The 14,544-nt window shown below is 32.5% G+C and overlaps 1 protein-coding gene across 4 annotated transcripts in view; it reads left to right on the top strand.

Annotated features, from left to right (window-relative positions):
* The first annotated feature begins 297 nt into the window (after positions 1-297).
* Positions 298-14,544, top strand: part of LOC128551186 (uncharacterized) — a 69,746-nt gene continuing 55,499 nt past the window's right edge. The window contains exons 1-2 of one of the 4 annotated variants that reach the window (XM_053531768.1): positions 298-726; positions 12,766-12,831. In XM_053531768.1, the coding sequence (XP_053387743.1) occupies positions 685-726; positions 12,766-12,831 (108 nt within the window). In that variant the 5' untranslated portion in view covers positions 298-684. Of the gene's footprint in view, positions 727-1,179; positions 1,268-12,765; positions 12,832-14,544 lie in introns of those variants that run through there. The other 3 variants (XM_053531776.1, XM_053531762.1, XM_053531765.1) reach the window with 3 other exon arrangements.

The raw sequence follows: 14,544 nt of genomic DNA, 5'->3' as shown, positions 1-14,544 counted from the left end.
GTCAATAGGTCAAATAATAGAAAAACCTTGTGACCTCTCTAGAGACCATATTTTTCAATGGATTTTCATGAAAATTGGTCAGAATTTTTATCTTGATAATATCTAGGTCAAGTTCAAAACTGGGTCACATGAGCTCAAAAACTAGGTCACTATGTCAAATAATAGAAAAAACGACGTCATGCTCAAAACTGGGTCATGTTGGAAGAGGTGAGCGATTCAAGACCATAATGGTCCTCTTGTTTCTGATACTTATCTCCAATATACGCAATTTTGATCTTTTTACCTGCATTATGTGAATGATATTTTCAGGGTCAATGTTCAAAAATCATTTTCTCTATTGAAATGTAAAGGAAATGTTAGTGTCAAGTTTCGAATAAGAATGGTTTAGTATATAAAGTGGTACCATTCTTTTTTGTCACAATTAACATGGATTGTGACGTTTAGTGGAATATAACCTTTGTAGTTTAATGATATTTTCATTTAAACTTCATGTTTGGGAAAAGAGGGACGGAAATTACCGATAGATCATGATATTACAAAAAAAATGAAATTTAAATATTTTGAGCGCGTTTTGATGTTATACAATAATAAGACACTGTTGACTTAGTTCATAATTATAGTAAAATTTAATGTTTTACGTCCGTTCTACCAAACGTTTTTTGGGAATATTTTCAGTTTAATTGAATGTTTGAAAACCACACGGTTTGGATAATTTGGAAAATGAAGGTAAGATATGTCTAATAAAATATATGTAAACTCTATAAGCAAAGTCGTTTGATATATCTAGAAAACTGTCTTTGTGAAAACAAAAATGAAACAATACAATTTCCAGGACATAAATCTCTGTCATTTTAGACTATATCTGTTTAAGGTATAAAACTACAAAAGTGTGTTAAGTATTAGACTTATGAAATTAATGAAGAATGTTTTAATAACAGTAATCAAATGTTAACGACTACGTCTTTGTGATTAACTGTATATTATCCATTCTTAATGGTCTTTGTTGCGATTGGCTGACAATACTTTTTATGTTTTAAACAGGTCTCAGATATATTTAAAAGAATCGTAATAATAAGTTTTTTTACATATTAATATAATTACAATGTCAGTCTCTAGAATATATTTATCATAAATAAATTATCGATATATATTAGGTACCAATCGTGTAGTTATGCACCTGTGACGGCTTAAATAATTAGCGCATGTGCAGTTCTATTTCCTTTTCCGCTATCCGGTAAAATGGCAGCAGCCGGTGAAAATACCACTGGTAAAATATGTTCGTTTTTTATTGCATTGTATCAGATTTAGAGACTTAATAGCCAGGTTAATAAGATCTGGTATTACTCCGTGCCATTTTTGATATACTATGAAAAATGTAACTGCATTCATTCTTTTTTTTCTGTCCTAGTTTCGTTTTTATACAGCATGTGCTATAGACGTAACACGTTTGAATAGCATTATATAGCTTTAAAGGTAATCTGCTTAAGGCATCAGCATAGGTATTTTGTTCGTCTTGTTGTAATTTCTGGTTATTTCAGTGTCCTTTCAATGTATATTACTAAAGATGCCACCTTCAGCCAATGCCATGGGCGAGGATGGGTGGAGGTGTTGAGAGATGTTATTCTTTTCATTTCCTCTCGTGAACGACTATCAAACCGCGTTTTATTTTTTTATTTTTATTTTATTTTTTTTTCATTTTGCTTTTTCAGCCCTATGCTTCCAAAAGATCTTACTATGTATTTTTTTACTATTGTCACTTCATACTTAAAGATCTTATTTTTACCTAATCCATTTTGTTGTTCCGGACAGTTGTTATGACCATGGTTATGTTTGTTTAGTCGTAAATGGTATTGGTAAATATGCACAATTTAGGGTATAAACATGCACTGATTTCTTAACCAGATGTAGCATGTACAACTGTATATCACATTTTATACAAAAGATCAGAACAAAAATATAACAGAATATCCTAAACAGAACATCTTTTTATCTGATATTTAATAAGGCATAAATCAAAAAATGGGTGTTTCAATGTTAATATAACACACACTTCATGCGGCATGATATATCAGTCTCACACCAGACTTGTGGCTATTTATTATTTACAAAATATGATACATATTTTTGGACTTTTAAAAATAAATGTGTGAAAATGAGCATAATGCATATAAGGATAGTGGATTATTAAAACAATCCATTAACGATTTCTTATCAATAATGATTTAGAACTCGAATACAACCCAAAATAGCTGTTTATGTCGTAATATTGATTCTGTTTAATTTTCATTTTTTTTTCAAATCTTTTAAATCTTCTCATCTGTCAAAAGTTTAAGAAACACATATTTCATTTATTCGCATTTAGTGAACTACACTGTCGAAAATAGCTACGTTTGCGTTACACTGCAATAACGCAGGAGTTTACATTGATACAACGTATATATCAAATATCATACCTTTAGAGGGAGTTCCGAATAGGGAAAAATAAATATCTTGTTTTGTTTCATTGTTTCAATATTGAACGTACACAGTTTGCAAATTTAGATCGCCTAAATCCTGTTTCAAACGTACCTCTTAAGTCCAGTTTTAGACGTTTTGTTGCTGACTGATCATTGTTTAGATTGGATGGACGTAACAACATAGAATAATGCATTACAATCAAGGAAAAATTGATATTTATTCACTTAAAGCTTGTTCGGTAAATCAAGAGTCATAAAAACCTTAATAAAATCTCATTTAAGTTTTAATATTAAAAGAAACAGAAGCTGAGAAATCCTGGCAGTGTAACAATAAAATGAATTGTCTAAAATATCAGTATAAAAAGGGAAATAAAGCAATATTTGACAAATCTGTTGATTTAATTTATACTGCAAATGTAACCAGATGACAAGAAATTCCAAAGAAAGCAAACTACAGATATGCAAACCAAATAAACATGAACAAGTATTATATAGATAATATATAAATTAGTTATAACAATCTTTCATTTATACAGTCTGTTCCTGCCCTCGGTGCTCAAATATATTTTAGGCGATTAGCCCCAGAGTGAACAATACGGTTCAGATCCTCTTAATATCATATGTCTGCAAGCAACAGTAAACAATCGCCCCCAAAATAGTCCTAACATTTCCGAAAAACAGTAATAACATGTTATCTCTGTTATCCTTTCAGATAACATAAGAAAATATTACAGAATGAAGGTAAATTAATTAGCCCCCTATAAATGAAATATGCTTATGAATGGAACTTTTCGTCTTTGATGAAGAAAAACTCAATGACATAATACACACATTGTGTAATGTGCAGAGATAAAGCTAATAAATCATGCGAAATTTAAGACGTATTTAACTAAAATATTCAACACATCGAACTAAAATTTAATAGAAACACTTTGATACTGTTTATGTTTTTTAAATGGAAACGGGATTCCAGCGACCACTTCGTTATAACTTATGACCTCTGTCTTTAAATAGGTCATCAAACAAACATTGGTTCCAAGCACTTTTTCATTCATAACAAGCTTCTCAATTTCAATATATTGTTTTAATTATTGCTTTCATGATCATCAAATGTAACATCAGGATGTGTGGCTCTATAGCTGTGTTTGGGGTGTTCGATGGTTCCGGGAAATCTACCCTTCCCTTTTATCTATTGATCTTAACAAGGGACAGACATCCATTAGTTTAGGGTCGAATAATTCAAATGTCAAGGTCACTTGGATCAAATTTTGTAATAGTATAGGTTAATGTTTGACTTATAACTTAAGGTGTTTCTTGGCACTGGTATCCTTCGCACACTCATTCTGACTCCTATCCCCACTTTCTCCACCCACCTCGTTAGCTTTTACACCCCTCTAGCAGTTATAAGTCCGTCTAAACACCGCGATCGCAATTTGTCTCATAATTTTCTTCAAAACCCTATGTCGGCTAAATTAGGATTACACTGAAGCGCATATATTGTTTTCGCAAATTAAACATGATATCGCTTGAACGACCGTATCATATAAGTGGTATATCATTATAATATGGCGAGTATTTTGCATGATTTATCGATCGTTATTTCTTTTCTCAGAAACATCAAAAATTAGAAAACAAGAAGCGGTTGATGTGTATCCGCGAAGTTTTGTAGCCGCGAACCAGCCAGATACCATGAAAACGCGAAAGTTTGTAGTTTTCCTTGTACTTGACAACAATGCTGTGATTTGTCGTTTATCTTCTACGCCGATTATAGAAACCTACTTGGCACTAGAAAAGTTTTAATGTTTTAATAATGTAGAAATTTCTTATTATAGTTTATTTAATATATTATATACTTATATGACGAATGAAGTAATTTAAACAAACATGTGATACAAACAGATACATCATCTATGTGACAATATGCAAACATCTAATTTTAGCGAAAATAGGTAATTATGTCAAACACTGACAATAGTAAAATATTTGTTTGAGCCTGTTATTTTAATCACCTTGGCTATGTTACCGTATCAGACATTAAATTTTATTGTTAAAACACTGTTACCTTGCTCAGCAACGGTCCAGTTATTACAGGGAACAATGTTTAATAAAATATGATTGTTTGATAAAAATTGATCACAAAAAATTCCGTATAGACATATTGGTCTGCTTTCTTGTGCTACTAAACAGTGATTTGTGATTACAAACGGTATATTGTGGAACGTGAATTTCACTCACGATCACAAAGTTAGGTACATTAAAAATGTATTTAGGATAAGTGACCAATTACTAGTATTTGCACATATGTGCAGCTTTATCTGTAATTCTACCTGCGACCGTTTGTTATGTGCTAATGCTATTAGGTTTCAGCGTATTTCGCGACTGGCGTATTCCGCGAATCTTTATAGCCGCTTAATCGTCTGTCGTCATAAAAACGCGAAATATAGTGTTCGCGAACGTTTCTAGGTTTACAGTATATATATTTCTTGCATGTGATTTATTCAGGCCTGCTTCAAGCTTAGTACATCGAGCTATGAAATATCATATGACATACATAAAAACAAACGGACTTGGAATAGAAATGCTATGGTGAGTATAGTGTTATAAAGGTTTTAATAAAATCATCGTGAGCTAAAAACAAATGGAGGAAATCTGATATAAATCAGTCCTAATCTGATATAAATCAGTCCAGAGGTTTCTAACTTAATCATCTGAGTACCCTGATGACACTGATGAAACTTCGAAAGTCTTGTCAGAAGTTACTGAGAAATATCCATTCAAATTCAAATAAAGGGAGGATATTTGTATTATCTGTCGAAAATTCATTCCGGACTTGTCTATCCTGAGTGTCTGGGTCCACTTGATCACTTAAATGAAATTTGGAACCAATCATACAAGTAGTTACGAAAATATGTTCATTTTAATTAAATACAAATGTGGGTAATTTGAAATAAAATCAGTCCAGAGTTATCTTCCCTGAAACCACCTGATGATATATACTTGAACTTTCAAATCAATCACATACACATGATTAGAACTGGTGAAAAAAGAAAATGCAAAACAATGTGAAATGTAGCATTTTTATTTTTTTTAATTTAAGAGCACATAACTCTGGTCCTACTAAACTGATTTAGCTCTTGGAACTCATCCAAGATCTTTTTATCATACATATTCTGTGTAAATAATATTTGGACTGGTGAAGAAATGAAGTTGCAGAAAAATAGAGCAATTTCTGTAAAATCAATGTCGATTAACTCTAGTCCTTATAGTCAGATTTCACTCATAATCGAACTCATCTGAGATCTTTTGCTCATACACATTGATTTGGATTGCTGAAGGAATGAAGGCGTTATAGTGTAAACTAGTAAAAATAAAGGGATTTTTGCAAAATCAAGGGCCCATAGCTCTGGTTCTACTTGTCTGATTTTATCAAAATTGAACTGTTTCAAGGTCTTATGGCAATATATATACTATGTAAATATATGTTTTGGATTGGTAAAGAAATAAAGGTGTTAGAGTGTAAACAATGTAATATATAGTAATTTTTGTAGATTTTGCTCATAATCGAACTTATCCAAGATCTTGCGGTTTTACACATACTATCTAAATATGATTAGGATTGATGAAGAAATGAAGATGCTAGAGTGTAAATGATGTAAAATATAGCAAATTTTGTCAATCAAGGACACATAACTCTTATCCTACAGGCCCGATTTCGTTAATAACCTAACTCATCCAAGATCTTGATGTCATACAATTTTTCTGGACAATATTTTATTATTATCCGAAAACGATTTTTATTCTTGAACACCAAAACAAGTTTGACCTATAATTACATTCTCACCCATTGATCAATGTACTTTTGTTTAATACGTAAGGACTGCATCAGTCGAAAGAAAAACAAATTATAGTATGCTATTTTTCAGGGGACATAGGTTCAAGCCCCAGTGGAATCTATATTCCTTTTTTCTAGTAAGTTTTCAAGACTTATTGTTAGTGTATTGTGGAAAAGTGAAAAAAATTAATTTGATAAGTGATTTCTTGCTGTTCAAAGTGAATTTACCTCTGAAACAGAAGGAGACAGAGTTAGACATCTTCAGAAATACTGAGCTACACGCGGTAAAAGTTCTCTATTTTGCTTTACTCTTTAAATTAATATTGTGGAAGAAATGTAGGTAGGTTTTACTTCTGCTACAAATGATTTTTAAATGAAGTGAGCAAAATTTTAAAGATTCCCTCTGGGCTCGACCTTTATTTTTCAATGTTGGAGTTGGAATTCTGTTTCATTAAATCCTTTTGCTTGAGGCACCCTAGGAAAAAAATAATATTCACGGTTTTATTTTGTGTGTTATAATTGTTTACCAATAGTTTGATGTTTCTTTTAGCAAAATAATGGAATAACGGATTCTCTGCAAACGTTTTGGACAGTGGCCACCACTTTGAAATTTGTCTCTACTTGAGGTGAAGGAACTATCATGCATTTTACAAAATTTAAAAAGACAACGTCACGGTAAAAGTTGTTAAAATTTTGCATACAAGTCCCTCACTGGATAGTACATTGCTGTAAAATTGTTATTTGAAATATTCACCATTGGGTTCGCCATACCTTAATTCTCTCATAGTGCTACCCATTAGTATCCAATTCAAACTACTCCCTCTCCGCCACAAATGTTATCTCTTCTCATCCCTCAAAAACGTGTTACTTTACGTTTTTAGTAGACATTATAATATCTTATATGTTATATGTTTATATGCTCTCTCTCTCTCTCTCTCTCTCTCTCTCACCTCTCCTCAGAGACACTGCTATCCCAACATCTACTCGGAGGTCTTTTAATATTCTGACTCAAACTTTAATTGCTTCTTAGACACCTTCATACCTCCGTATCCAACTTCTCTACCAAGCACACACATATACCCCTAGAGTGATTTGTTTTACTCAAGTGTCACATTTATGTTTTCTTATAATAATATTAATTACATTTTGGTTAATATTTTGTAATAGTTAACAGATCTTGTCACTTGCATAACTTTTAGTGCAGATCTTGTTGCAACATGGTGTTTACTAAAAATGAAATAAACTTTTGTTTTATCTCCCATAAGATTCCTACATTTTCCTTGGATGAAAGTGGTCACGTGGTGACCCCCTACAATTTTTTCTGTGGAGGGTCAATAGATTTTCATGTCGTTCTAGGCTCAAATATATGTCCATAAACCAAGTTTAGCGACCCTGATAATCATATCGGGTGAGTATGATAAAAAGGAGGATTCGGCTAGCACCTCGCCACCCCGCACTCCTCATCATACTGATTCCACATATTTCCTTTCATGTCACTAACAAACCCAGTAATCAATATATATATATAATTATTCCATTACATGTAAATTTCTATAATTCGCTGAATCTTCTCATATTTACTAAATTCAAATGTAAACGAATATCCATTGACTTAAAAATTCTGCAAATAAATACTTCTTTAATTTCATTGTGTTTTAACATGCAATTATTGAAAACCAGAATTTATACACTGCCTAATCTTGGCAGTGCTGGGAAACCTTTTCTTTTCTTCTTTTGCGCATTTTTTAAAAACAACGGGACTAAATATGGAACGACGTTGTCAGTCCGTCCGTCCGTCGGTCCGCCAACATTTCCTTTCACGACTTTCAAGTCAAAAAGAATAATAGCTACAGATTTTAAATTGTACTGATTAACTAGGCACATCTTGGGAAGGTAACAATTAGTAGGAGACTGAAAATGATTCCTTGAGTAACACTGAGAAAATATGAAATATGAATATGAATTTTGTTCTGGAATATGAGCTTTAAAATAGAAAGTGTAAAGACTACGGCTTTAAAACACCGTACAATGACTGAACACTTCGGTTTCGGTGGCTCACAGAAATAACTACCATGTCACTCGTTTACCTTTCAATTCAGTTTCTTCATACTGAGACTGGGTATCCGTTATCCAAAATCCTTTTTCTATTTTCGGATTACTCCAGAACCTGAGAAATCACATCAAATCCATTGCATCAATATCATTATATAGATAATTAACTGTATTGTTATTGCATTATATTATGGTCCAACCTCCCGTGTCAATGCAGCACTAATCTATTGTTCAAATTTCCAGTCGTTCAGTTTTTGTTTACCATTTTAAACAATTATTAAATGTCCAGAAAAATTATTCAATGGAATTGTCGTGGACTTAAAGCTAATTTTAATGAAATTCTGCGCCTTAGTGAAATATTTTTAAAGGAAACCGACAATGTATCTTTAAATAATCACAGTGTATAACTTTATTAATTCTAATGCAGAAAGAGCTTCTGGTGGGAATTCTATTATTATAAATAATGCATGTCCAGATAGAAAAATTGTTCTCAATACTAATATTCAGTCAGTTGCATTAAATGTTACATTGCATCGACCGATTACTTTTTGCTCGATATATATATACCTCCTAAGTTCAAACTTTATCTTGAAGATCTGGACCATCTTATAAAACAATTACCACAGCCCTTTTTCCTTATGGGGGATTTTAATGGTCATCGTGAATTTTGGGGCTGTTCTGACAGCAACAGTAGATGTCAAATTATTGAAACATTTTTTGAAAGAAATTCCCTCTGTTTATTCAACGATAAATCGAAAACATATCTTCCTCCTGCAACAGGTAACCTTTCTTCACTTGATCTGACAATTTGTCAATCAAACAGTTTTCTCGATTTTGAATGGAAAGTACTAGATGACTTGCATGGCAGTGACCATTTTCCAATTATTATTTCAAATGATTCTAACCCGCCTTCAGACAACCCTTCATATTTTAAATTTAATAAAGCCGATTGGAAGCAATTTCAGACTCTGTGTAAAAATCATTTGACTCTAGAGAATTTCACAAATCTTTATGATCCTGTTGATCGGTTTTCTGTTATTTTATCCGCTATTGCTGACAAGTCTATTCCGAAAACTTCAAAAAATGGAAAACATAAAAATAAACCGTGGTATGATGACGATTGTAAGACCGCTGTTAGAAAACGTAGAGCTGCGATTAAAAAAATTAATATAAGGCCAACTAAGGAAAATCTACAATCAGTTAAAATTTTGAGAGCAAAAGCGCGTAGAACAATTAAACAAGCAAAGAGAAAGTCCTGGCAATCATACGTTTCTAACTAAGGTCTTCGTATTGCTCTCGGTGCATTTAGAACATCGCCTGTTGAAAGCTTGTATGTTGAGGCAAACGAACCCTCTCTTTACACACGCCGAGAAAAAACTTTCATTACAATATGCTTTAAGTTAACTGCCAACAAATCCAACCCTGCTCATAAAATCATTTTTAAGCCCAAATACTTTGATTCATATGAGAATAAACCAAAACAAATCAAACCGTTTGGATTTCGCATAAAATCTTCTATGAATGAAACTGACATTGAATTCGAAGATATCAAAGAAAATTCAATTTCGGATACGCCACCATGGACTCTTGCTTCCCCTACAGTTCTTTTTGATTTGAAAACAGCCTTTAAAAAGGTCAGAAACAAGTCCTGAAATATTTAAATCCAAATATAATGAGATCAAGTCACTTTACAAGGATTATTTTCCAATTTACACTGATGGTTCGAAAGATGATTCGGGGGTGGGCTGTGCGGCCATCAGCCACCTTCATCAGTCAAAATTGCGTTTACCAAATAACGCAACAATATTTTCAGCCGAGGCAAAAGCTTTTGATTTGGCCCTTAATTTTATATCAAAATATATTGAAGAAAAGTTTATTATTTTTTTCCGACTCGCTTTCTGTTTTACAGTCAATTCACAACCGAAACACGGAAAATCCTTTCATTCAAAATATTCTTCTCAGGGTTCATGCACTATCTTTCAAAAAGTCTATCATATTCTGTTGGATTCCTAGCCATGTTGGTATTGATGGAAACGAGGATGCTGATACTGCAGCAAAGAAATCCATTTTATTATCAAAATCTAATATGAAATTACCATATACTGATTTTAGGCCAATGAAGAAATACATTTTATCTAAATGGCAATCGTCATGGAACAATGCTTCGTTCAATAAACTTCATGAGGTTAAACCTACTTTAGGTGAATGGCACCAAGGGAACAGATCAGTTCGCAGGGAGGAAGTTGTTCATTCTCGTTGTCGAATAGGTCATATCCGTTTGACTCATTCTTATCTTCTGAACAAAGAAGAACAACCTGAATGTGTACCATGTCAGACACCGCTTACTATTAAACATATTTTAGTCGACTGTGTGGACTTCGTTCCACAGCGCAGTACATACTATGACGTTCAATCTTTGAAACAGTTGTTTGAAAACATTTCAGTCAGCAATATCTTGTCCTTTTTTAAAGCAGATAGACATTTATCACAAAATTTGAAATCATATATTTTTCTTTACACATTTTGCAATATTGTTGTTTGTCACTAATATTTTTACCCTTTATATACGTTTTTGTATAAATGTTTTAGACGTGCTTTCCAATTTACTTTACATTTTATATGTTTATACATTTTTACAATTTACGTTTCCAAAGCGCTTGTTTTCGGCGATATATGGCCTTTTTGTGTCGGTTCGCCGTAAAATCTAACTCACTCACTCACTTGTATGCATCACATTTCCAGCACATAATAACATAGCATTTTTCTGCATTAAATTTTGCACACAACATCGTGCAATTTTCCTCATGTAGTGCATTGCATTTTCTGGCATATATTTCTTTGCATTTTCTGGAAAACAGTTCTCTGCATTTTCTTGCAAACTTTAGTGCATTTTCATGCAATTAGTCAGTGCATGTTCTTGAAAACAGTACAGTGCATTTTCTTGCAATTAGTCAGTGCATTTTCTTGCATAACGAAATTATTTCAAAGCTGAACCTGAATAGTGCATTAAACCATTTTTCTTTTGTTTTGGAAAATGTAATGAAAATTAGAAACTAGAATTGTAGCAAATGGAATATTCTGGATTCACAAAAACCCTTATTTGCTAGAATAGAATACAATACAGAAAGCTTCCACTTACCCAGGATTCCCTTCACGACCATCTCTCAGTGTTTTATTTTAGAATTTTAAATAATTTCTCTACCTAGCGATGTTTGACCTTAAACGGCAAGTTCAAAGTGAAATAGATTACTTCTAGCAATCTATCTAATATTGGTCAACTTATTCAGGTGTAACAAAAGTCACCTAACGTGTTATACAGTATATTTAAAGATGGTCCAACAGTGTAATTACACAATTTGAGATAAAAGTAATATATAAAATCGGAAATGTTTTTAGTAAATAATCAATTGCTATATATTTATTTCAGAAGCATAGGTGTGTCAATGGTTTTTATATATGAAATATTATGAGAAACATTCAGATGGTCAGCTACTGAAAGTTTAAACTATATCTAATTTCTTCACTCCAGAAATATATCCAAAGGAAGAAATATCGGCTCAATCAAATTCAGTATACAAGTATCCATTATTTTCAATTTCATTATTCAGTTGTTAAGCTTTGATTGTGATCGAACTATATGATTGCCAGGAGTTATACTTAATCCATAGCCCTCTGAACATTTACGTTATGCATAGTTTTTTCAACTGTTCTAAGACTTTTTTTTTATTAGATTTGCAAGTTTATAATGCAGAAGAACTTGACGCAGTCAGAATCCATGCCCTGGTATGGATAAAAGTCTTGCACGCTTTTACCAAGCTAACACCCATGATACTTAAAAATGTTCATTCTAGCTTTGTCAGTTAACTATTCTAGAAAATATGTGCAATAACAAAGAAAGCATGTCAGCCCATTTCCCTTTTAGCAAATAAAATATGTAAAAAGATCATTTGGAAGCATAGAATGCAACCAAGCAAAATAATAGCAGACTCGGTTTGACTGAGTCTGTTCATGAGAGGTAATGAAATGTGCAACACCTCTCACGCCCCCTAGCACCGGCTTAAGCGGAACTCTATAATGGACTCATGATCCCAAAGACAAGTAATGAAAAAACTACTTGACAAAATAATTTGACAGAAAGCAGTATCTGGGCAATACAGTCATAATGGAAGGTTTTTATCGAAAATAAATCCCCTGGTAAAACAAAGCAACCCCATCACTTTATTTCACAAAGATGCCACTTGGACTAATGACAGCCTTTCACGCGGAAATGCACTTTCTCAAGTCTGAAATTACTTTGAAAAGATATATCAAAGATATTATTATTTCAATCTTTCAGACGTATATCTTCGAGTTTTAAATTTGATGTCTTATTTGAATGCGAATGAAAGTTATGAAGTAATTTTGATCTTATATTTAAATTGCAAGGTACTTCAAGCGATGCAGAGGACCAACCAGATGGAAGTAATGCATTTACACGTCCATCTACCCAAGGTAAGTGATTAACAATTCTTTTGTTTTTATTTTTAAAACCGTAGTTTTAGTGTTGTACAGATTAAGTTTAGTTGTATGGATTTTTAATAAAAGAATATATATATTGCAATAATTAGTAAACATTTACATAAAGCTGGTGCTAGTGGACGTGATAGATCATTACCTGTCATGCCCAGATTTAGTTATTTAGCTGAAGTAGTGATTTTTAGCAAACCATTCCTTGTGGTCCTATGACTTTTTCCTATCTTATTATCCCTCATATCCCGCGTCATCACCCCAACATACTTCAACCCAAACCTCTCCCCCCCCCCCCCCACCACCACCACCCTCATCGCCCAAGTAAATTCATTTCTTTCAGTTCAGTTTCTAGATGTTGTAAATATCCGTTATCCCGCACGCTTGCCCACATACACTCCACTGTGACTGTACTGATTAATTCTTACTTTCAGTTCAGTTTCTTAATATTATATTAGTAGCATTCATACACATCCTGCACAACATCCTCATTAGCCCTTCTCCGCTTCTGTATGTTTTTATTTTCAGTTTCTCTATATTGTATCTTAGTATCTTCTAGTTATAGTGCATCCGCACATATTCCTTTCACCCATCTATGCCTTGAATTTTCTACTTTCAGCTAGGTTTCTTGATATTGTAACTTGATATCGGTAAAACACATCCCGTTGCCCACACATACGCCTTCTTCAATCTCTCCTTCCCTGTAACTTTTGTTTTAATTCTTTAGTTTAGCATTTGTTTATTTGTGTTTATTAATTTGTATCATGTTTTCACCTGCAGTCTCTTTTGTTTCTAAATTACGTATTTAGAGGCCCTTTTCTTCTTCTCGCCACGTCTATACCGGCCGCACTCTTATATTTTGAAGTATATTACGGCAACATCAAACCATAGGGGGAATAAGACCAAGAAAAATAATACAAAAATACATGTTTTGCAAACTATTTTGTACTTCATAGGGGGAATAAGACCAAGAAAAATAATACAAAAATACATGTTTTGCAAACTATTTTGTACTTCTGTAACAAGTTCTTGTAAAACATGATCTTCTGATGTTATCTATTTAATACACAAAATAGATGTTTGAAATGGTTCTTCAGACAATACAACAAAAATGTTAAAAAAGAATGATTTTATACTTCATAAATCATTTTCCAGAAGATAATATGCTTCTTGAAAAAAAACAACAACAGAGAATTCCTGCTCTTTAATAATAATTGTTTTACCGTAATTGTATCATCGATAAAACAAAGATTTCTTTTTCCAGCTCTGATTATCGTAGGAGAAGTTGTCTTTGGTGGATTTACTCTTTTGTTTCATTTAAGTGTTAAATCATAAACATTCGTGTAGACTACTTCCAGCCCAGACAGAAATTAAGTTTAAAGGAATTTTCGCTTTAGTGAGTTTTCCCCATTCGAACCACGTTTAAGGGCCTTTATTTCATAAATACTTGTACACACATTAATACAATATTATGATGTGGAATACAGCAAATTACAAGACCAACTGTAAATGTATGATATATGAAATTATTTTATAACTGTATAAATTATTGTCATCTGCAAATAAGGTAAGATATTTTATGTGAATTAAGATAGAAAAATAAATGGAAAAAAAATGGGAAGGAAAGTAGGAAAATAAGGACTATTTACTTTCACAGAAATTGAAACGGAAAAACATTATAATGATAGGAAATTGATC

This window comes from Mercenaria mercenaria, chromosome 2 (assembly GCF_021730395.1).
Source record: "Mercenaria mercenaria strain notata chromosome 2, MADL_Memer_1, whole genome shotgun sequence".
NCBI classification, from domain to species: domain Eukaryota; kingdom Metazoa; phylum Mollusca; class Bivalvia; order Venerida; family Veneridae; genus Mercenaria; species Mercenaria mercenaria.
The sequence above is the reverse complement of the archived record's forward strand: the minus strand, read 5'-3'. Positions and strand labels throughout refer to the sequence as shown.